Source organism: Neovison vison, chromosome 8, assembly GCF_020171115.1.
Source record: "Neovison vison isolate M4711 chromosome 8, ASM_NN_V1, whole genome shotgun sequence".
Lineage (NCBI taxonomy): Eukaryota > Metazoa > Chordata > Mammalia > Carnivora > Mustelidae > Neogale > Neogale vison.
Window position 1 is genome coordinate 114,766,906 of NC_058098.1, and position 25,396 is coordinate 114,792,301.

Genomic DNA, 25,396 nt, shown 5'->3' on the forward strand with positions numbered 1-25,396 from the left:
TTAGCCTTGGGTTTTGAGAGTTTTAAAAGCTCCCCAGGCGATTCTAATGGGCAGCTAAGCCTGAGAACCCAGGCCCAAGCTGCTGGTAAGATCTTGATGGAGTGTTTACTCATTGTGTTGAACCACTTCTGGCTGGGCCAATGCAGAATCCACTGGTGGAAAAAGTATTTTTAAAGTGCTTCTGTAACATTTATTTATAATATTCCACATACTTGAGCGCCTTGGTTAGAATAACCATTTTTTTACGTTGCCTACAGATTTTTACATTGGAAGTAAATGGTGACAAATAAACTTTTGGAAGGGACCTATAATCATCTTGGGAATTTGGTCCTAGGGAGAGTTTTTAAATTTTTTTGCATTAAAAATAAAAGGGCAACAATGTAAAACAAACACATTTATCACAGCAAGAATTCAATAAAATAAATGCAATTGTAGTGTGCAAACACCAAATTTGCCCTTATAAAAATATACCTCCTAATGTATGGAATTGTTGAACCACTATACTCTACACCTGAAGATACTATAACACTGCGGCACCTGGGTGGCTCAGTGGGTTAAGCCACCGCCTTCGGCTCAGGTTATGATCTCAGGGTCCTGGGATCGAGCCCCGCATTGGGCTCTCTGCTCAGCAGGGAGCCTGCTTCCCTCTCTCTCTCTCTCTGCCTGCCTCTCTGCTACTTGTGATCTCTCTCTGTCAAATAAATTTAAAAAAAAATCTTAAAAAAAAAAGATAACTATAACACTGTATGCTAATGATAGTGGAATTAAAAAAAAAAATCCTCAAAGACTGGCTGGTGGAAGAGTGTCAGTTTCGAAACACTGTATGCCTGTCCGTGGTTTTCACACTTGACATGCATCTGCCTCATGTAGAAGACAGTCAGACTGCTGGACTGGCGTTTCCGATTCGTGGGCCCGGGGCGGCCGAGAATGTGCATTTCTCAAGGGCTTCCGCAGGCGGCTGCTGGTCCCGGCACCACGCTTTGGGAAGCAAGAACCACGCCTGCGTGAGGTCCCAGTTCCGAGGAAAAATGGCTTGATAAAATGTGGTTGCAGGACATGAGTTTTGTTTGTCTTTTCATGTCAGGTGAGGGGGTTATCTTGGCAGTTAGGGACTGTGTCCCCCGAACTCCCTGCCCCAGGTTGAGCCAGCCCCGACTGTCTGCGTGCTCCAGGAAGCTGCTTCTAGAGCCTTCCTGGGGTAGGTGGAAGAGAACATTCTAGTCGTTCTCCATGCTGTTCTTTCAACATTTACTGCAAAAGGGTGATAGTGTATCCAGAAACACTACTATGTAACACGTTCTTTCTCTTACAGTAGAACATTTTTAGTAAATTTGTTGAAATTTTTTTCCCTGCCTCCCACACTCTACCAAATTTGAAGAGTTAAAAAAGATCTCTACCCTTTACTACTTCCGATCCATCCACATCCTCCTCCTAAAGGCAGGCTCTTGTTGTATATTCTCAGTGGTATTTTGGAAGATTACACGATTGGCCCCTATCTAGGTACCAGCGTTTGTCAGCTGCTCTGTGCAGCCTTCCTGCTAGATGAGGGGACATTTGCAGTACACCTTGGTTGGGAGGAGAAGCGGAAATCATTCTCAGATGTTCAAATGAAACATGTTTCTAATTGAAAGCATGAAGAGAATGTGTACGTCAGAGTGCCTAGGGGGTGATCTCTGGTGCAGGCGCAGCTTCGAAAGCCCCGTCCTGTTCTCCCTCGTGGCTACTTCTGTTCTCTCTGGGTGGAGCCCATTTCCATTCTTGTGACATTCCATAAATAACCGTGGCGGAGGAGGGACCCAGTGGTCATCAGTTGGCCAAGAAAATGCTGATAAGTTAGAATCCTGAACCCTGGAAGTTCATAGTTTTGGGCTTTGCATTCTGGAAGCCTAATTTGGTAAGAGCTCTTCAGGACCATTTTAGAAAAAAGCAGTTACTGCCCTCCTCCTGCCCCCAAACACGTACAGGTGCAGAGGCCAAGTTAAATAACTTTCCCCAAGGTCATCAAAGGAGTTGACTGCATTTTTCTTTGCTTTTTAAGAATCCTTTCCCACTTTTGGAAAATTTGTCAGCCTAGTATTCTGACACTTGATGGTCATTTTTTATTATTTGCTATAACTAATATGAATCATATTGTACGACAATGGGAAAAGTATCTTCTCTTTTTTATAGAGGATCAGGAGGTTGAAGGGCTTTTAGGTCTTGGTCATTCAGCTTCTCCATAACTCAGCCTCCTCTGGTTCATGTCCCTCATCTATTTTGTAAAAATTCATGTGGTCTGAATCCGGCATTGAATTTTATAGAGATTTGTAGTGTGATCTGCCTCAGGACCAAGAGTTAAAGTTAAAAGTGGACTGATAAAAAAATCAGTTGGCGTAAATCAGAGCATTTGGACAAATAAAGAAGAAACTGAAGGAATCCTGTCCATCAGCCTATAACATCAACCTAATACACCTAATAAAATTTAAGTCCGTAACCGCTAGACAACTCTAGTACCTTGCCTACGATGAAATCCGCTTACCTCAGGTCAGTGATTCGGAATACGTGCATCCTATCGGATAGGAGATAAAGAGCTCATTTCTTTTTGGTTGCCTCCCGTTGTAACATGAGGAATGGTGTACAGGGCCCTGGCTTTTAAAAACAAAAGTATGAAAGTGTATGTTGGATCCTTCTCAATCTGTGCATCCTTCTGCCCTGTAAAAACAAGAAAGTGGGTTGGGCTACATTTGCTCAGTCACTCCAAGCTCTGATAGCTTATGTCAGATGAAGTCTGTTGCAACTTTGGGGGTTGGAGGTGGAACTTGTTTTTTTGTTCTGTTTTGTTTTGTTTGTTTTGCTGAGTCTTATTTGGATACCTAAAATTGACACAGAGCACAGTTTAAGAAGAAGGGCAAAGCATTTTCTTAAGTTTCCCCTTTGTGTTTCTGATGCATCTCTGAGCGGCACTGTGACAGAGTGGTTGGAATGATGATGTTGTAGCCAGGTCACTTGGATCCAATTCCCAGCTCTACTGTTTACTCACAATCGTGTGACGTTGGGCAAGTTACATAACCCCTGGGTGTCTGTTTCTTCCAACAGTTAAATAGGCAAAATAAAACATCTACTTACAGCAGTTGCAGGGGGATTAAATTTGTCGATACCTCATGAGAACAGTGCCTAGCACAGAGAACGTCATTAATAAACAGGAGCTGTCGTCATCATTGTCACTGCCATCTTGCTTTGTCTAAAAGTATTTTTTGTTTTTGAGAGGCAGTGTGAGTGGTGGTAGGAGAGGGACAGAGAGAACCTTAATCCTGTTCCTGACACAGGGCTTGAGCTCACGGCCTTGAGATTATGACCTGAGCCCAAACCAAGAGTTGGAAGCTTAGCCAACCAAGCCAGTAGGGCACCCCTCCATCGTGTTTTTTTTTTTTAATTTTTTAAAAAGATTTTATATATTTATTTGACGGAAAGACACAGTGAGAGAGGGAACACAAGCAGGGGAGTGGTTCCTGTTTAGCAGGAAGCCTGATGTGGGGCTCGATACGAGAATTCTGGAATCATGACCTGAGTCGAAGGCAGCTGCTTAACTGACTGAGCCACCCAGGTGCCCCTTCATCATGTTTTTAAATACACTTTTATTTTTGGGGGGGAAAATACTGGTGCTAATGTGAAGGCTTTGGAAGAATTTGTGAAGTCTACAAAACATTTCTTTATTAAAGATTTTTTTACTTATTTGACAGAAATCACAAGTAGGCAGACAGGAGGGGGGGCGGGAAGCAGGCTCCCCGCTGAGCAGAGAGCCTGATGCGGGGCTCGATCCCAGGACCCAGAGATCATGACCTGGGCTGAAAGCAGAGGCTTTAACCCCCTGAGCCACCCAGGTGCCCCTACAAAGCTTTTCTTCAAAGTCATGTCTTCTGTTGTCTTTCTGCAGCAAGCTGTGTTCCACCGTGCCAGAATGGAGGGATGTGTCTCCGGCCTCAACTCTGTGTGTGTAAACCGGGGACCAAGGGCAAAGCCTGTGAAACCATAGCTGCCCAGGACACCTCGTCACCAGGCTTTGGAGGGCAGAGTCCCGGGGCTGCTTCCTCCTGGGTCCCACCTGAGCAAGCAGCAAAGCGCACTTCACTGAAGAAGGCAGACAGTCTACCACGAGTCAGTCCGGTGGCCCAGATGACCTTGACCCTCAAGCCGAAGCCTTCAGTGGGACTGTCCCAGCAGATTCATTCTCAGTGAGTGTTTCAGGAGCACCTTCATTATTGTCCTGGATGCATTGCTTTCAGTCATTATTGTCCTGGATGCATTGCTTTCAGTCACTCTGCTTGTTCTGCACAATTTGCTGAAATCCCTTGGATAATAACGTCTTCTCTTGTCTTAAGGTTGACACATCAAGTCTCTTAAACATATTTGGTGGGTGTGTTTAGCCTCTGCAGGGAAGACTGACCATAAACATAAACCAAAGCCTTAGAGAGGACTAGGGGAATCAAGGTGAGACAAGGGTAACAAAGATAGCTGTTTGTGATGCAGTCGTGAGGTAAAAAACTCTTCTTTTTTAGCGGGATAGGGGAAGTGTCTAGAGTTTTGAAATAATTTAAGAAGAGAAGCAGGAGGGAAGTTTGCAAAGGCACATGGCAATGGCAGGAACGCCGCGCTGCCCAGAGAAGGTATTCAAGTGAGCGGAACCCTGGGAAAGAGCATTTCTCAACCTCGGTAGCAGGTTAACTGTCTCTTCTAGTAACACCATGTTTACGTCCCAGTTGCCACCCAGGTCCATTTTTGGTGAATGAGCTTGTGTTCTATTTATGGGAACGTGGTTTTTTCTTAGCGTTTGGAAGTAAGTGCCATTCTGCACACAATGAGGACTCCTGGATAAGACTGCTTATCCCCGCCCTCCTCGGAGCCGCCAGGGAACAGCTCCTCACCGCCCAGCGGCCTTATGTCCATTGTTTCCTTCTAATTAGCTCCTCGACACGGATAACAAGACACAGAATGTACTGCAACTCTCACTTGTCATTTGTCTAGGAATGTAAAATACAGGAAGTTCTCCACTTGAAAATGGGCTTGACCCAGCGGTTCATTTGTAAGTCATTGCTGGGAATTTGGAATACTTTCCCCCCCTGGAGACAGCTTCCACATGGTGCCTGGTATCCAGGCAGCCCACAGGAGTTATTTAATCTGCTAGTATAGATGAAATTACCCTAATTTATACTTCCCCTTCAAGTAGGCCACCTACTGTCCCAGCTGAGTGGGGTCCTCATACTTTTTCCTCTCTCTTCTTCCCTCCTCACCGTTCTGTTTTTCTTTCGTTTTTCTCGTCCTTCTGTTCTACCGTGATAAGCAGATGCGGGGGCTAGTTGGAAAGCTGACCATGTTGCTAGCATTTCCTTTGGAGAACGCAGCCCGCGACAAGGATTGGCAGGTCCGGCGAATCCGTAGTCATGGCTCACTCTGTGTCAGGGACTCTTTCAAGTGCTTTGCCTGTATTCTGAATTTACAACTCCCAGGGACCCCATAAGGTGGGTACTATGATGAACCCCATTTTACAGATATGGAAACTGAGGCTGTACAGAGTGGTTATGTAATATGTAACCCTTAATAAATGGATAATATTCACACATGTTAGGGTGTAGATAGAGGCAGTTAGGACTCACATCCGTGCCCTGAAGTAGAGGGTGGCAACTTTTTCTGCAAAGGGCCCGGTAATAAATATTTTCAGCTTTGTGATGGCTTCTGTTGGAGCTTCTCAACTCTGCTGTTGTACATGTGGCCACAGACGACGTGTAAATGAACGGGTGTGACCGATCCAATAAAACTTATTGATAGACGCTGAAATTTGAATTTCATATAAATTTCACATGTCACCCCATATTCTTCTTTTGTTTATTTTTTCCCCCTCAACCATTAAAAAAATGTAAGTGTATAAGAATTCTTAGCTTGTGGCTCATACCAAAACAGGCTGTGGGCCAGCTTTGGCCTGTGAGCTGTGCTTTACTGACCTTTTCTCTAAAAAGATAATGGTGCTTTTTTGGGCCGGAACGTGGATGGAACTGTGTGTCTTTGAAATGAAACAAAGCTTTGATGATCTCCTAGCTAGACATCTCTTTTCCAGCATTGGTCTGGATCTTAAAAACAACAATTCCGTGTAGAACCATGCCTTGGCAATCAAGAGTCAGGTTACCGTGCATTGCAATTATTTTTTTCTTGCATTACTACTTACATAAACTGTGAAGTAATTTACAAGCGATAGCATTCATCTTGAATATCACCGTCTCCTGTTACAGTTTGACCCTCTGTGATGTGTATATATAGGTTGTTAGTAAGAACCATATGTCAGAAGTCAGATAAAGGAGGAACTTTTTCTTTCTTTTTTTGGTAGCAGCCGTATAATTTAGACAAGAATGTTGTGAGTCAAAGAGGTGGCTAAGGTTTCAGCTCAAACACGGCTTTGGAAAAATAAGTCAGTAGATAAATTTGCTTCAGAGGCTTCATCTGCTGAATGAAGACACTTTTTACCCTGATGTTGTTACAGGGTGTGTGTGCATCGGTGTGCCTCCAGTGTGCTTTTGGGTAAGGAGACGGGATAGCCTGAGGCACTAGCAATTCTGACAGTTTCTTAATAAACTTTTATAGCTTGCCCTGTTAGCTGGGCACTGCAAGGGGTACTAAGAGGTACACGATCCAGTTCTGCTTTTAAGGAACTTTTGAAATGATGGATGAGCTATAACTTTCGAGGGACACAAAGGCGGTGGGGGGGCAGCTGGCCCGTGGATGATTTTAAGTAATGACCGAATCACCTGAAACCCTATTTAATCAAACCGCCAAAGAACACATACGATGGGACCAATTTCTGCTGCTTTTGGGAGATGTAACAATTCTTAAGTTAGCTTTTATTTATTTATTTATTTATTTTTAAGATTGCCTACTTTAGGGGAGTTTCAAGGTTTTGTGTTATTTTAATCTACTGAGGGAGGAGATTGATTAAGCCCCCTTGAGGTGCTTGTAGACATAAAGATAGCTAAAATATCAAAACGTGTATTTAGTGTTCTACTCATTCTGTGGCATCTGAAGCCCTTTGGTCTTGATCATTTATTCCCCAAGCTGTTAAACTGGGCACATGCTAAGTACCGCACATGCTGGGTACAGAATGAGCAGATGAACAAAGTGTGTGCTTTCCTGGAGTTCACGGTCTCCAAAGAGGGAGACAATTGCACTTGGCGTAATTAAACCATTATGACAATTGCTGTGGTGAAAATTGCAGTGAGGGGCCAGAAGTGCTGGGTGGGTGCGGGGTAGGATGGCGTGGGGGCTCTGGTGATCTTAATAGGCTCTCCGGGAAAACCCAGCTGAGAAGATGACCTTCAAGCAAAGGCCTGAAGGAAGTGAGAGCATGAACCCTGAAGAAGGGTGTGTGCTGTTACTTAGCCCCTGCTGTGTAAAACAGATCACCTCAAAACTCTACAGCCTAAAGCAGTAAACATTTATTGTCCGACCGTCTCTATAGGTGAGGAACCCCAGAGAGTTGTGGCTCAGTGTCTTTCATGAGGTTCCATTCCACAAGGGCGGCTCAACTAGGGCTGGAGTTTACTCACTCCCCTGGCTGTTAGAAGGAGGCACCAGGTGGTGGGTATTATAGAGGGCACGGCTTGCATGGAGCAGTGGGTGTGGTGAAAAAATAATGAATAATGTTTTTCTGAAAATAAATAAATTAAAAAAAAAAAAAAGAAGGAGGCTTCCCTTCCTCTCAGCATGGAGCTGAGAACAGCCTGAGGGTCCTCACAGCGTGGCCGCTGGCTCCCTCCACAATCAGGGATCCCCTGCTGGAGAGAGCAAGGAGAAAGCCACAGAGCCTTTGTAGTCTTTAGCCTTGAAAATACACACCTTCACTCCCACTGTATTCTCCTCATTAGGAATGAGTCTAAGTCAGATGTACCCTCAAAGGGAGTGAAATTAAGTTGCTCTGCTTGAAGGGACAAATATCAAAGAATTTTAGGACGTATTTAAAAAAGACCACATTTAGGATATGATTGGATTGGAACTTGATCTAGATGTAGACCAGTGGTAATAAAAGGTTGTAAGAATTGGTTGAAAAACCAAGTTAAACACTTAAGATCTTAACAAAACAATTCTAAAAATTTATACAAAGCAAAATAGAAAAAAAGAGAAAGGAATACAGAGGGAAACTAGTTTAAAAGAGGCTTAAGAAACATGCTAATTATAAAAATGTTTGGCCTATGTCTATCCTGATTAAAAAAAAAATGTAGGGGCGCCTGGGTGGCTCAGTGGGTTAAAGCCTCTGCCTTTGGCTCAGATCGAGATCTCGGGGTCCTGGGATCAAGCCCCGCGTCGGGCTCTCTGCTCAGTGGGGAGCCTGCTTCCCTTCCTCTCTCTGCCTGCCTCTCTGCCTACTTGTGATCTCTGTCAAATAAATAAAATCTTTTAAAAAAATGTAAATAAAAGCAAAAAATGACGTATAGGCGAATCATGAAAATGCTGACATTGACCTGAAACTTATGGTAGCAAAGGATGATTGTTGAATTGGGGGGCTGTGATGAAAACATAGTTCCGTAAGGAGAATGATGTTAAAAAGAATTTGCAGATGAAATCCCATGCCGTCTGAACTCTTTTTTTTTTTTTAAGATTTTATTTATTTTTTATTTATTTGGCAGACAGAGATCACAAGTAGGCAGAGAGGCAGGCAGAGAGAGAGAGGAGGAGGAAGGCTCCCTGCTAAGCAGAGAGCTCGATGTGGGGCTCGATCCCAAGACCCTGGGATCATGACCTGCGCTGAAGGCAGAGGTTTTAACCCACTGAGCCACCCAGGCGCCCCCACCGTCTGAGCTTTGATTGAAATTATTCAGTGGGTTGAGGTGTACAGGTAGTGAGATTGGCCATGAAGGGATAATTATTGAAGGGGGATGATGGGGGTCCCTGGGGGTTTCTCACAGAGCTCTATTTTTGATATTTTCTGTAACAACAATGATAGAACAAACCAAGAGAGAATTTCAAGTGGAAGGAACGTTGTGGGTTTTTTTCTTTTTTTTTTCTCTGCCTTAGAAAATTAATCTGGCTGTAGTGTCTGCAGTGGATTAGCCAGAGAGGTCACTGGAGGATGGCTCTGAAACAGGTGTGAGGAAGGACGTGAACTCAGGAGTGCCTGTACGTGAAAAACCTTGGCATGGCGTGAAATGTGGGAGGCAGAGGTGAAGAGGATTGGGTGTGATCCAAGCTTGGGACTGTGGGAGGAAGGAGGGATACGGAGGTCTTCCCATCCTGCTGTTTTTGAAGGTTTCTTCTGTAATATCATGGGTCTCCAAGGTCTTTGAAGTGGTTGATCCTTAGTGAATGAATGGTCCCTGACAGAGCTTTATGGGTGAATAGCCAGGATCATTCTCTGTTCTGTTCTGTCAGGGACGAAAAGCAGGTGGGTGTCCATGGTTCACGGCAGGACACTTGAGCTCTGGGTTTTGAAAGACCCCGGCCAGGGCATTCTGGCAGTAGTCGCTGCTGTAGATGGTCGTTTCATTCGTGCTCTTCGTGGAAGGTGTTCATTATTACGGTGTTCCTTTTTCCAGTTTTGGCAGGCCACATCACAGCTCCTCTGTGAACTAAAGAAAAGACCAAAGGATGCTTCCTCCTCCAGTATGCAGATTTTGGCCGCCACTTCCGATTCTTTGAACTTCTTTTTGACCTTGAGAAATTCCGTGTTAACGTTTCGGGTTACTCTCAGAGCGTATCCTATAGATGTTATCTGCATATGGCTCTCAATGTCTTTGTCGGAGAATTGCCACTGTTAGGTCACCCGTGCACCTCTAGTGTCTGTCTTTTGTCCTCTATGCAAAAAGGTGTTAATGCTTATAAGTTGTGGTGGAGAGATTCCACAAAGGAGCAAAATTCAAAATTGTTCAGTGTTCCAGAACTTTTTCATCACCTGTCAGTATCATTATTCCCATATATATTGAAGTGACCCATAAAAGTTTGCTGTCAGTCCTCTGCGTTGCTCACCGAGACTGTTTGGACTTGCATAAAATGTCGTCTTTATCCTTGTTAATCATGATGGATGTTATAGGCACTGACCATGGAACCACACGGGGGGGTTGTGAGGGCCGGTCTTTAGCTGCTGAGTCTTTTTGTCACTAGAGAGGGTTGGTACAAATGACCGCTGCTTTGCCAAGTGGGAGCTGTTATCTCTACGGTATAAAGAGGAAGCACTTTTGCGGGAGACACTGTACCCAGTCCCCTCTCTTGGAGCTTGAGAAGGAAGTCTGGTTTCACTCAGGATATGGATGTCAAATCTATCTGGGGAGCTCACATGTGTCCCATCTTTTTTTTCTTCCCTGATGATGGCTATTTTCATCATCTTGTGGTGTCCTGATGTTAGAGAGGATGGTAGTTAGTTTCCCTGGAAAAATCCTGTCTAGTCTCAGTTCAGGTGAGGGGACTGCATTTATCTAAGGGCATTAACTTTCCCTCTTTTTCATTCTCTTCTTCCCAGGGATGTGGTGAAGAGAAAGGAACCAAATGAGCCAATGTTCTTTTAAAAGACAGGAGTAATTCAAATGCATTCTATATTTATCAAGTGAGCTCATAGTATGCCAGATATTTTCTAAATATAGGCAAGGCCCTTTAGAATCCACATTGACACGATGGGTTCCACTTTCCAAGTTCTTGAGAACTCAATACTTTGCATTTACCATGGGTTAGTGGATAGGAGGCAGGGCTGAGTGGTATCTGTGCTGGGGAGAAGAGGGTGCTGTGCTGTCCTTTATCTTTGCCCCGTTCTTACCTTCCTGTCCCTGTGGTTGTGAGTCTTAAAAAAAAAAAAAAAAAAGCCCAAACCCCAAAATTATATGCCATGATATCCATAAGCTTGGGGGGCTTAGTATAATGTTCTTTCTTTCCAGTACTTTCTCCTACTTAACAGCAACAACAACAATGAAATGTAAGCGCCTTCCCTTTATTTGGGTTTCCTCATGCTACCCTGAAAGGGGGGGAGGAACCTCATTATAAAACTGCGCCAACAGGGTGCCTGGGTGGCTCAGTTGGTTGGGCGACTGCCTTCAGCTCAGGTCATGATCTCATGATCCTGGAGTTCTGGGATCGAGTCTCACATCAGGCTCCCTCCCCAGCAGGGAGTCTGCTTCTCTCGCTGACCTCTCTCCTCTCACGCTGTCTTTCTCTCTAATAAATAAATAAATAAGAAAAATATAAAAAAACCCCAAACTACACCAACAGTTAAAACTTTGGGGAGAAGTTTTAAACTTTTTGTAGCATAAACATTGAGATTGGGATCTTACCTAAACTTATGAAAGAAGTCAAGGAAATGGCCAGTACTTGAATGGGCAGTTTCCCCAAATGATCTCTCAACCTAGAGGTAGGGGACCTTGCTCAGTCTTGACTCTCACCCCCTACTCTGCTGATCGTCCCACGGGACTCCTTTCTGTGCTTCCTCTACCCCCTGTTATCATAACACTCACTGCACAGTTTTTCATCTCTTTACCTCCATAGTACACAGAAGGGCTTTGATAAATGTTGAATACATTTTTTTAGTTTTTCCTAGAGGAAAAAAAATAAGGTCTAAGTTCTTGTGTGAGTGTTGTCTCATGAATACCTACTTGTATTGCAAGGAATTACCTTTTGCCCTTGGAATAATGCTCTTTGCCTTTGTAAAGCCCAGAATGCTTTGCAGAGTACTTTGCATTCCTGTTGTGTCTGATCCACCTAACCTGTCTATGCAATGAAGGTCTTGATCCTACGTGATGGTGTGGGAGAAAAGGCAGAGTGGCAGAAAGTTGATGAAAAGGAGCTCAATCCAAGGATTTTAGTGTATGTTTTATGACACTGTAGGGATGGGTTGAGAACTCATAGTTTGAACCAGTGATTGCTTTTATCATTTTATATGTGTATTTTAAACTTAAAAAATTGAAGTTTAATTGAGATCACGTACATAGAGTCTACAAATCAAAAGTGCATTAAGCCTAGCGATTATCCCAAAGTGATAACATGCTCCTGTCAGTATCACCCACGTCAGAGTAGGACATGCCAGAACCACATAAGCCCCCGTGTTCCTAGATCTGCCGTCTCCCTCCTTCCCAGAGGGAGCTGCTGTCTTGACGTCTAACACCAGAAATCCAGCTTTTCAACAGCATATCTATCAACGAATCATCTAGTGCATGTTTTTTCACCCCTTGTTATGTCTCAGATTGGTCCGTGTGGTTGTGTGCGGCTGGGGTTCACAGGGCCAGGGCCAGAGACTACTGGATGTTTAGAGTTTTTCTAGTTTTTGATTCTTGGGAATAAGGCTGTGGAGGTGGGTCTGTGTGGGAATTCCAGAAGATGACCTTCGTGAATTCATCAGAGAAACACGCCCAATGGGACATAACCTTGTCAAGGTTTGAGAAGGACTTTAGGAGCCATTGTACAGTGTGTGCTCATATTAGGATCATCTGTTGGTCAGCACTATTTTGTTTGTCAGCACTTAGGGAAAATGCTGAGGTGAGATGGTGTTTGAGGCCCTGGAAGCAGGGCACCTTTTCTCCTGAGTGGGACTTGGCAGGAGGACGGAACTGTGGGATGGGGATGGGAGAGGGAGGGGAGGGGAGGTGACTTGTGCATTGCCCTGTCTGCACCCCACTGAGTCCCATGAGGAAGGCTGCGCCAGGAGTAGTTTCGAGATAGAACCAGCAGCTGGCTGGGTTTAAGTTCTGGTGAAAGGTACATAAGGAATTGGAAACTCAAAAATGTGCAGTTAAAAAGGGCAGGTGTGCAACGATGTGGATGGAACCAGAGGGTATTATGCTGAGCAAAATAAGTCAATCAGAGAAAGACAATTCTCATATGAGGAGTTTGAGAGGCAGGGTAGGGAGTTTGGAGGCTAGGGAAGGAAATAATGAAGCAGGATTGGATTGGGAGGGAGACAAACAATAAGAGACTCTTAATCTCACAAAACAAACTGAGGTTTGCTGAGGGGTGGGGTGTTAGGGAGAGGCTGGTGGGTTATGGACACTGGGGAGGGCATGTGCTATGGTGAGTGCTGTGAAATGTGTAAGCCTGATGATTCACAGACCTGTGCCCCTGGGGCAAATAATACATCATATGTTAATAAAAATAATTTTTTAAAAAAGGGCAGGTGCTAGGATAGAATTTGCTTTCCAGTTTCATTGGTAGAAATCAGGATGTCGTTTCAGTGTTTTATGCTGCCCCAGTTTTCTTTCATCTGCCTCTTCCTTCTTCCACTTTTAAGGACACTTGTAATTATATTGGGCTCATCTGGATAATTCAGGATAACTTTCCCCATCTCAGAGTCAGCTGATAAGCAGCCTTAACTTCATTTGCAACTTTAATTTCCCTTTGCCTAGGTACCCTAATATATTGACAGGTTCTGGATGTGGACATCTTTGAGGGGCTTGGTAAAATTATTTTGGTAATAATGCTAAAGCCATTATTCTGACTTCCAGAATATTTTCTTAAGGACTCAGCCTTGTTTTTGTGATCTTCCCTGATATTCAAGAGTGAACCATAGTCACAAGGGATAGTAATCATCAAGGCACCCTTCCATTAATAACATAGCTAGACCTTATGACTCTGATAAAAGTTAAATTTAAGCATTTCACATAGATTGAAGAAATAAATGTAGCCCCCACTGTTCTCTGAAATCTTGGGACCAGCACCCTCAGGCACGTGGTGACTGGAAGAGGGAAAAACCAAGAGCCTAGAGCTGTCCAGGAAGCAGGAGGGGCCCTGGTTCTCCTTATGCCCTTAGCCTTGTGGAGCTGGCATTGAAAAATCAACACCAGTCACAAACAAGTACTTTTTGGCATGCAACAGCCCCAAGCACTAGACAAGTGGCTTGGGGGCTCTGATTGCAGTGCTCTTGGTAGGGGGTGCGGGGCGGTTAGAAAGGGATGGGCAGACATGTAGAGGAGAGGGGAAAGAGCCAGGCATGTCCCTTCCTTCCACAATACAACCGGAGCCCTTGAGCCTGATAATGAATTCCCCATAGGATTATTTTGTGTTGAAATAAATTTGTGCACCGGGAATGAATTAGTTGTCCAAGGACTTGTTGCAGTTGCTGGTGGAACTGGGATGGAAACACACGTGAATCCCCTGATAAGCAGTTGGGGCCAATTGCAAATGGTGGACACATGGAACCCATGAGCTTTAGCTCTGGCCTGCATGGCTCATCCCAAACTGGAGAATGATTTTTAGCGCCTGATTTTGGGTGTTGCCTAGATTACAGTAAAAATCCTTCTCTACATTTGGATATGTCTGGCATTCCATAGATACTGCCCGTAAATCCTTCCAAGGTGCCCCTAGGGTTGCACTAAATCCTTTTTCCTTGTTTTCCTTGGCTTAACAGTTTGTTTATGTTCAAGCGGCATGTAGACTAAAATTGAAGACTAAACTTTTATAGCTGTTCTCTGCCCCAGCGTCGCCTTGGATCAGAATAAAGAACCTGTTAAAAAAAAAAAAAAAGGAACCTGTAAGACGTACGTCCTCTGTGCGGGAGGTGATGAGCCCAACTCACATTATAAAAAATAAGAATAAGAAGGAAATGAAATGAAATAAGAAGGAAATGAAAAAACAAGTTCATGGGTATGGTAAACCTGCTTAGAGTTTGTATGTTTTCACTGTGGCTCTCAAAGTTGAGTATATTTTTGACCTTTTTATCTGTTCCTTGAATGTGTTAGAGATGACCTAGCATAAGAGCTGATCCTGTGGTCCCAGAGGCAGGAACTTCGAAGTGGAAGGAATGTCTCCTTAAACCCTGTGGAGAAAAGAAACCCTAGATTTCACCAACCCAGGGAAAAATGTCTGTCATTTTTCAGGACTGCTATTTCTGGACAAGATGTTTATGTGTTTGTGCAGGATAGCAGGAGGAACCGGGAAGACTGGATGAAATTAAACTGTGGATTGGGGAATGTTCCTGTACCCGCTGGAGTTAGGTGGATTTTCCCATGAGTAGGGTGGGAAGGCTCTGGCTGGCCCTGTAGCCCAGGTGCCTGGGATTTTATCAAGAATGAAGTCTGGTCCACAACTGGAGGATCTTTTCAAAATACAAGTCTCGTCTTGCCTTGCTCCACATAAGAGCCTGCCGTGGCTTCTCAGTGCTCTGGGGAGAAAGATGAGTTCTCCCCTCCTGGGACATCAGGCTCCCTGGTCTCATCTTGCACGCTATCCCCTAGTTGTCATCATACCCAGGCACTAGCCTGTCACCATGTCCCAGGCAGCTCCTTAACCCTGTCCACCTCTTTCCTGGCACATTGTCTGTCTGCAGTCTGCCCCCCTCCCTTGCCCGTGCTCCTCTTCCCTGCTAACACCTGCTCATTTTCCTGCTTTCCATTTTCTCAGGGAAGCATTCCCTGACACCTCTGTTACTCCCTCAAAGATGCTGTCATACCATTTCCCCATCCCCTCCCTTCACAGCATTCATTTCAGCTTGTGTGATTTACTCTTCTTGGCACAAGGCTTCCTCGGTGAATGCATAAATGCAGGTGATACTTGGACGGCTCTGGATCCAGAGGTCTGGCCATGCAGGAATGCAGATAGTAGCCCATCCGCTAAGCTGCCTCAGTTTCCTCCAAGTAATCTGAAGAGACCAGTTTAATGAGTCATTGAGGAGAGGAGGCAAAAGGTGACTCCATCACCTCCCACCCCATCTTAGCCAGCAGTTCTGCCCTGATACCCCGCTCTTTGGTGGTGCTTCTAGGTGACGGTAGGACCTTGCTGTCTATCTCTGACAATTACAGATTCTGTTTAGTTCTCCGGATCATCTCTTCTTGGCCTTTGCAAAGTCAGGTCTTCTCGCTTCTTGCACTTCTTCAGATGCCAACAACTCCTGAGAGGCACGTTAGCAAGTAGAAAAGGGACCACTAAGCCCAGGCAGCCCGTTTCTTGGGAAAATGACTGAAATGGACACTGAAAATCCATTTTATGAGCTTGAACTTCCTAGTCCTCATGAGTAGTTAATGGAATATTAATTGATTTGCACCTTGATGGAAGATTGGGTGCAGTTCTCAAAAGCAAACAGGGAGGGCCAGGCAAACTTAATTATTTTTCATTTAGAGTTATTTTTCACTTAGACTGAAACCATTTTCCACGTAGAGTTCCTATGGTTTCAGAGCACATGATTCATGGAGTTGGCTCTCACCAAAATGCAAGGGAATATTTTATCAATATCAGTGTCTTTGAAAAGAATTACTCCTGGGATGCCTGGGTGGCTCAGTCATAAAGCATTTGCCTTGGGCTCAGGTCATGATCCTGGGGTCCTGGGATCGAGCCCCGCATTGGGCTCTCTGCTCTGTGGGAAGCCTGTTTTCCCCTCTCCCACTCCCCCTGTTTGTGTTCCCTCTGTTGCTGTGTCTCTCTCTGTGAAATAAATTTTAAAAATCTTTAAAAAAGGAATCCTGGTTATTCGTCCCTTTTGAGAGTTATTTGATGAAATGGGAAATGGAACAAGAATGCATTGGGTACAACCTTTTTTCCATCAAACATCTTCATCCAGCACAGATCATAAAATTTTATAACATAAAAAGATGAATGTCTTGCCCAGAGTCACCCGGGTGGGTAGTAACAGAGCTGTGACTTGAACCCGACCACTACTTAGTCTACATTCTCCTTGCTGTTTTTTATATGCCATTGTCAGACTCTTGGCTATCAAAGTGTAGGAAAAAAATTTGCACAGCATATTTGAAGCCGAAAACCTAAAAAAAGATAGAGGGGTGATGAAAAATTTGAGTCATTTCATGAATTTTCAAGTAAAACACTGTTGTTTGACAAAAAGTTTATTTTCTAAACGATCAAGGTTCACTTACCAAAATGTGTCCTGTCTTAAGAAAATGTGACAGTTACTTACTTCTTTATCTTCAGTTACCAATATAGAGGCTGTTTTCAAATCCTTAAAAAGTTATTGGACTGTCTGCCACAGGTACAGAATTTACTTTTTAAAAATTCTCATATTATGGCTTTAAAATTTTTTTTTAATTCACATTAGAGATAGATGGAGCATGGGCAGGGGGAGGAGCAGAAGGAGAGGGAGAAACAGACTCTGCACTGAGCGGGCTTGGGAAGACCCACGTGAGGTTCAATCCCACGACCCTGGGATCATGACCTGAGCTGAAATCAAGAGTCACACTCTTAACCAACTGAGCCACCCAGACGCCCTTCATCTTCAGGCTTTCTTGATGTAGGCATCACTTTTATTGCTTGTGAAGCACACCGCTTTTATTCTTTGCCGGATGTTGGTGTTTTGCCAAGTGCTGGTATTTGGGAATTTGATGGACAGAGTCTAAAGTGAGACATCATTCTTCCTTAATTTGTTCAAAGCCTCTTTCTGAAGCAGCTAATCCTTCCTAATTATATTTCTAGGAAGGATGTTCTTAACTCCAAGACGACATGCACATTTTGAGATGATTAAGATGCACTTCACTGAGAAAAGGAATTTGAAAGGAAATGCTTTCCGTTTCCCATACCTCACTCAGGAAGTCCAACAGCCATTCACCTTCTAGGCGCTTCACGAAACTCTCCCCTTTCTGTTCCTCTTCCGTTCCTGTAGCTCCTCTTTATCTCCTGGCTTCATGAAGCTATTTTGAAGGAGAGAAACAGAATTCCTTAAAAAACAACCCATGTCCATGAGTGAGGCAAGCACTTCACAACTTAATTGCCTTCATATCTTGAAAGGTGACTTATGAATGTAAATAGTTGGAGAATTTAGTGTATTAGAAATGTTTTATATAAGGTTGAAACACTTTGCCGTCTCCTTGATTTTCTTTGTTGCCATGTTGCTTTGTATGACTGGAAGGCAGTGATTTTTATGTGAAGAATAAATAGATTAGTGTTGTGTGTATTAGATCATTTCAGATCCTTGATATTTTGAACAGAGTATGTGTGGTCACTGATAAAACGAATGAATGATAGTCTGTAGAGCATTAGTGGTTCTGAATATTCCTTAGGAGTATGATCTTATCACATTGCTCACAGATTAATTTCAGTTTGTTTTTCTTGTTATTTTTTTTTTAACTGAGGTTGAACAGTTTCTAAATGTTTATTAGCCCTTTGTGTTTTTATGTATAATCTGTTAACATTCTTTATCCCATTTAAATTTCTACTTGCATAGAATTTCTATGTAATTTCTAGAAATGTTCTTGTTTAATTTGTAAGAGCTTTTTTAATATTACAGATCTCTTTGTGAGACTTTTTTTGTTTGTTTGTTTGTTTGTTTGTTTTTTGAGACTTTTTTTTAAAAAAAGATTTTGTTTGAAAGAGAGAGCATGAGTGGGGGGAAGGGCAGGGAGAGAAGCAGACTCCTCTCTGAGCAGGGAGCCTAACATGGGCTCTATCCCAGGACTCTAGGATCATGGCTTAAGCCAAAGGCAGACACTTAACTGACTAAGCCACCCAGGTGCCCCCTTTTTTGTGAAACATTTGAAGAACTCTCAAAGTTGGGGGGGGCTTATATGCAAAGAATGTTATTAGCACCTACTGAATTTTTTATTCCCTAATTTGGAAGAAACTTCTAAAACTGAATTTTTGAAAACTGCAGTCACCTGGGAGAACAGGAATACCATCAATGACTCGGGTAATGTATCTGAGAACACTTCAGTCCTATGGGAGGCTTGTTGGATGACACAAATATAAATATTTAGGTACTATTGAACCATCTTAATTTTCAAGATGGTTAAGCTTGTATAGTTCTTAGTGTATTTTTAAAAAAATTTTATTTATTTATTTGACAGAGAGAGATCACAAGTAGGCAGAGAGGCAGGCAGAGAAAGAGGGGTGGAAGCAGGCTCCCCACTGAGCAGAGCACCCGATGCGGGGCTCGATCCCAGGACCCTGGGATCAAGACCCGAGCCGAAGGCAGAGGCTTTAACCCACTGAGCCACCCAGGCGCCCTCTTAGTGTATTTTTAACTCGGTTGCCTTATCCCAGGTTCACCATAGTGAAGATAGAAATCTGTTCTCCCTACCTCTGCAATACAAAAAAAAATTTACTATAATTGTTTCATTTAGTCTGTTAATAAATAGTGAGTGCCAAGCATATGTCAAGTACTGTTCTAGGCATTCCAGCTAGAGGATCGGACTAACATATTGATAATATGTTGATAATACTGTATTGACAGTATTATCAACATACTGTATTGACAGTATTATCAACATAAATTAGGTAGTATCTGTTACAGATTCTAGTGGAGAATAAGGAAGAGGGCCATCAGTAGGGACTGGAGTAAAGGAAGACTTAGTAGAATCTTGGAAGACTTCAAAAGTGAAGGGGGAGGCTAGCCTTTATTTTATTTTTTTATTTTTAAAAATTTTGTTAACATATGTATTATTTGTTTCAGGGGTACAGGTCTGTGATTCATCAGTCTTACATAATCCACAGCACTCACCATAGCACAAACCCTCCCCAGTGTCCATCACTTACCCACCCCGTACCTCCTACCTCCCTCCACTCTAGCAATCCTCAGATTGTTTCCTGAGATTAAGAGTCTCTTATGATTTGTCTTCCTCTCTGGTTTCTTCTTGTTTCATTTTCCCCTCCCTTTCCCTATGATCCTGTCTTGTTTTTCAAATTCCTCATTTCAGTGCAATTATATGATAATTGTCTTTCTCTCATTGACTTATTTCATTTAGCATAATATCCTCTAGTTCTAAACATATTGTTGCAAATGGCAAGATTCCAGGTTTTTTGATGGCTGTGTAATGGTCCATTGTCTATATATACCACATCTTCTTTATGCATTCATCTGTTGTTGGACATCTGGGCTCTTTCCATAGCTTGGCTATTGTGGACATTGCTGCTATAAACATTGGGGTGCATGTGCCCCTTTGGATCACTACATTTGTATCATGGGGTAAATACCCAGTAGCGTAATTGCTGGGGGGGTGGTAGCTCTATTTTCAACATTTTGAGGAACCTCTGTGCTATTTTCCAGAGTTCCCACCAACAGTGTAGAAGGGTTCCCCTTTCTCCTCATCCTCGCCAACACCTGTTGTTTCTGACTTGTTAATTTTAGCCATTCTGACTGGTGTGAGGTGGTGTCAAGGGACTAGTATCCAAAATCTATAAAGAACTTGTCAAACTCAACACCCAAAGAACAAATAATCCAATCAAGAAATGGGCAGAGGACATGAACAGACATTTCTGCAAAGACGACATCCAGATGGCCAACAGACCCATGAAAAAGTGCTCCACAGCACTCGGCATCAGGGAAATACAAATCAAAACCACAGTGAGAGGCTGGCCATTACGTAATGGATATGACAGGATGGAAGATATGGTGGAAGCGAGTCTCAGATTTCCGTAGGACAAGTGGAAGATTGATCTATTTGGGGGGAATTGAAGAACAGTAGAAAGTGAGATTGGATGGATGGATCCAGATTCTGGCAGGCCTTGACAGTTGGGGAGAGCGTCTTCGAGTGGGGCTGTGAGAAATGGAGAGGTGCTCCTGCAGAAGAAGGGTACCTGTGGGGAGCCAGGTCAGACTAGTACTGTGGAAATGTGAGAACAGCCCCGGTGGTTGTTGTATAGGTGAGAGAAAGGTTCCTGTGGGAGCAGGCCTTATGGCCCACCTACTTCTCCCAGTGACTTCTGGAATCTAATTTTCTTTAAAAAATAGAAGGGGTGCAGACTAGCGGTCCAGAAAACCCTTCCTTTGGTTCCAGGCTAAGGAGTTATGTAGAGTCTAATGTTTCTCTCTCTCTCCCTAGATACGTTAAGTCAAAGAATCTGTCATCTTAGCCACTTTAGGAAAGGAAGATGGGGGGTTGTCTTTGAAAGCTTTCTTTTTTCTTCTTCCACTCTGCCCCTGGATTCAAGTTCATGGACCTGTCATCAGAAGCAGATTCGATTTCCTTCTGTGTTGATCAAACTGACACTCTTCTGAATGTTTTTGGTGACCATTTGTCATGCTCTGTAGAAAAGTCAGGGTCTCTTTTTTCTTTTTCAGGTGTTTCAGACTCCCGTTTTCTATCTTTACCTTTGTTGGCTCTACGGCTTTTGCCCTGGTGTGTTTTCTTTGCTCCTTCCAGTATAAGTCTTTGTGTATCCGCTCTGTGGTTTTTGTGCTATGCTAGGAGTACTCAGCTCACCAGTATTCCCCCTCCAGTAGGTGACTGAACTCCTACATTGTTTATGATGTCATTACTGATCACTGAAAAGTGAGCCTTGGCTACTTGGGCATGTGTGCACACACAGGTGTCTAACAGCCCACGTGATGAATGGCTCTAGATATCTTTCTAGTTGGATTGCATTATCTGGTTTCTAGTTGGATTGTATTCTCATTAGTTGTTACTGAAAATAATGTAATAAAAAGAATAATAATTAAAATCCCAAACTGATTTCATTATTTATTGTATAATGTTAAGTCATAAGTTTTGTTTCAGATTTCACTTATGTTTGTTGTTTAGCTTAGATATGGAGGGCCTAGGGGTTGTTAGGAAGGTATTTGATTTGCTCTGGAAAGTAATTGGTCCAGCCCCAGGTTACCTGAGAGTAATGCTAGTCTTGTCTTTCACAAAAATCAGAAATACTTTCCAAAGCCAGTGAAGAAATACTGTGCTTCTCTTAAAAAAATACCTTGTATTTATCACCTTTATATTCAGATTAATTTAGGATGTTCATTAAAACATAAGGATTTTCCCCTCATTTGAAGGGATACATGCACCCCATGTTTATAGCAGCATTATCAACAATAGCCAATAATGGAAAGAACCCAAATTTAAAGAAGATGTGGTGTATACACACACACACACACACACACACACCACAGAAGAATATTACTCAGCCATAAAAATCTTGCCATGAAATCTCGCCATTTGCAATGACGGGATGGAGCTAGAGAGTATTATGCTAAGTGAAGTAAGTTCGAGAAACACAAATACCATATGATTTCACTCAAGTGTGGAATTTAAGAAACAAAACAAAGGAACCTCTTATAGGCAAACCAAGAAACAGACTCTTATCCTGATTTTTTTATTATTATTATTATGTTCAGGTAGCCACCATATAGTACATCATTAGCATCATTAGTTTGTGATGTTGTGTTCAGCAGAGCATTAGTTGCTTTTAACACCCTGTGTTCATCACCACATGTGCCCTCCTTAATACCCATCACCTGGTTACTCCATACCCCGACCCCCGTCCCTCTGTAACCCTAAGCTTGTTTTCCAGAGTCCAGAATCTCTCATGGTTTGTCTCCCTCTGTGATTTCTACCCATTCAGTTTTCCCTCCCTTCCCTTATGGTCCTTCATGCTATTCCTTATGTTCCACATATGAGCAAAACCATATGCTAATTGTTTTTCTCTGCTTGACTTATTTCACTCTGCATAATCTTCTCCAGTCCTGTCCGTGTTGATGTAAATGGTCGGTATCATTTTTTCTGATGGCTGAGTAATATTCTGTTGTATATATTTACCACATCTTCTCTATCCATTCATCTAATGAAGGGCATCTTGGCTCCTTTCACAGTTTGGCTATCGTGGACATCGTTGCTGTGAACATTGGAGGTGCATGTCCTCCTTTTCACTATGTTGGTATGTTTGGGGTAAATACCTTATAGTGTAACTGCTGGGTCATAGGGCAACTCTGTTTTTAACATCTTGAGGATGTTTTCCAGAGTGGCTGCACCAGCTTGCGTTCCTACCAACAGCGTCAGAGGGTTCCCTTTTTTCCACATCCTTGCCGACACTTGTTTCCTGTCTTGTTAATTTTTGCCATTCTAACTGGTGTAACGCGATGTCTCATTGTGGTTTTTATTTGTATTTCCCTGATGGCTAGTGATGTTGAACATTTTTTCATGTGTCAAGAAACAGACTCTTCACTATAGAGAACACACTGATGGTTGCGGGAGGGGAGGTGGGCAGGGGGATGGGCTAAATGGGTGCAGGGGATGAAGGAGGGCACTTGGGATGAGCACCAGGTATTGTATGTAAGTGATGAATCACTGACTTCTATACCTGAAACTAATACTACACTGTATGTTAACTAGAATTTAAATAAAAACTTGGGGAAAAAAAAACCATAAGGATTTTTGATCAAGCTTTACTAGAAAGTCTTTGGCAAGAAATCAAAAGAAATGATTTGGGACCTCCAATTTCACATGTATTTATTGAGTAATTTACTGTGGGCCAGGTACTGTGGTAGGCTCAAATAAGTATTTTTTAATTTCAGCAAATAACCCGTGCCCGTGTTTCTTTCTTCCTTTTCTATTTCCAGAATGGGTAATTAGTTTGGTGTTTTTAGTAGAGAGCTGCTTTTTTTTTTATAGAACAAAGCCTACGTAGTGTTCTTCCCTTTGCTGGCATGAAGTCAGATGTTTGACTTGTTCCATCAAAGTCCAGTCAGCAGGCCTGAAATTAATCAATCAAAAGATTAGCTCCCTGTATCATCACACCGGGCACCATGTCTGACTTGCAGACATGGTACCCGGGAAGATGGAGCCAAACCCTAACACACCTTACAAACTAAAACCACTTCAGTCGTGGGCAAATAAGTGAGAACTGGGAAAGAGATTTTTGCCTGATCAGAAACACGCAGCGATAATAGTGCGTCGATTCCTCGCTCCTGTTGAGTTTTTTGAAGAAAGGGGTAGGCCAGCCGCAGGATGAAAGGGCATTCTGTGTGTGTGTGTGATACTTCGCAGAAGCCGCATCTGAAAGCTTAACTGACTGCAGCTGGACAGGCTTCCTTTCGTATGGAGACACTGCCTCTAGTGTTTAGGGAGAAAACACACCCTAGGAACTAGTGCGACATTATGGTGCCGTCTGTCTTGAAAATGAATTATTTTTTTTATTGTCTGCTTCATAGTAGTTCCCAGACAACTGAGAAACGTCAATGAGCCTTGGTGCTATTTTGCATATGGACACGTTCATATGGCCAGAGCCTTGCAAAGGCTTGATATCAAAGGGTAATCACGTCAGGACCTATCGCTGTGGTGTGATGAGGCTGCTTGCCGTAAAGCTCCCAAGAATTGCACCCTGACCCACGTTCCTGGGTGAAAGAAGAGTGCATGGGGGCTGTCTGGGTGGCTCAGTTGTTAAACTTCTGTCTTGGGCTCAGGTCATGGTCCCAGGGTCCTGGGATCAAGCCCCGCACTGGCTCTCTTCTCTGCGGGAAGCCTGCTTCTCCCTCTCCTACTGCCCCTGCTTGTGTTCCCTCTCTGACTGTCAAATAAATAAATAAAATCTTTAGGAGGAAGACAAAAAAGAACACATGGAAGAGCCCTTACACATTCTCTCTCCGGATTCAGGACATCTTCCTCTGCGATGCTATTTCTGCCCCCCACCCCCCGCCCCGCCCCAAATTCAGAGTTTCACTTTTTCCTATGAGCATTTTGAGTTTCTTTTCAAGGGGATGATGGCATGGATACACAAATCTACAGAGTTGAAAAATGAGATAAAACTTGAAGGTTGGCTTCTTAAGGGAAAAAAAGGCTGAAAATGCTCTTACTGCTCAGATTTTCTTAAATCAAAATGAAGAATACTAGAAACCTTTGGGTGATAGAAGGGCTCATCAGTATTGATGAAGATTTTTAAAAGTTTAAATGTTTAGAGTCGACAAAGCAATGGTGCCCTACGGGAGTGCTTTTTCTTTTGGGTTCGCTGGACTGCTACTTGAAACTGTGTAATGTAAGTGTGTAGAAACCTCCGTTAAACTATTAACATTTGCATTTTAAAGTCTGCCTAGATGAGAAAATGGATTTAGTATTTCATATCCTCTAGAATGATGACAGGCTGTGTAAGTGCAGGACAATGCTGGTACATTTTCAAAGACATTCTTCCCTGGTCTGGATACCATCATAGACGCAAATGGAGTTGGTGGATTTATTATATACATAACATGTATAATAGTTTGGAAGTTAGGTGGTTTTTTTTTTTTTGGTTTTTGTTTTTGTTTTAAGCACATTGGTTAGAGTTGATTAAAGTGTTTGGAATAGTGTCTGGTTTAAAAATCTTGGGGGCTTATTGTTTTTCTTTTAAAAAAAGACTCAACGAATGAACGAATATAGAAAATGCAGGCATCCACGCTGATCAATCCTGAAAGGATTTCGGTTGAGAAACCTGGACATGATTTGAACTTCTACGATTATGCCATCGGGCAGCAGGTGGCAAGCTTTGCTTTTCAATGAACTCCGGTTTTATTTTTGAAGCGCGGAATGCCAAAATTTGAAGGTGGTTTGAATCCACTGGAATATGTCATTTCTTGGCAGGGCAACCTCGAACCACCTCCTTTGCTCATTGTGCATAATTGCCTTTCTTTGGATGCTGAAGCTGGTTCCCTCAGTTCTCTTTGTTACAGATGGATAGGAATTAATTCATACAAGCACAATGCTTTATCCTTTTGCAATTTTAGCAACACATTGCTGGTGGAGAAAATAAATTAAAAACAAATGAGTTTGAGGGGCAATCCCTGTATGGTTTG

General features: G+C 43.0%; 1 protein-coding gene across 6 annotated transcripts in view; it reads left to right on the forward strand.

Moving 5' to 3' along the window:
- The window catches only part of LTBP1 (latent transforming growth factor beta binding protein 1), a 406,971-nt gene that overhangs the window by 40,897 nt on the left and 340,678 nt on the right, over positions 1-25,396 (forward strand). For all 6 annotated transcript variants that reach the window (XM_044261743.1, XM_044261746.1, XM_044261745.1 and 3 more), the window contains one exon: positions 3,914-4,211. In XM_044261743.1, the coding sequence (XP_044117678.1) occupies positions 3,914-4,211 (298 nt within the window). The remainder of the gene's footprint in view (positions 1-3,913; positions 4,212-25,396) is intronic.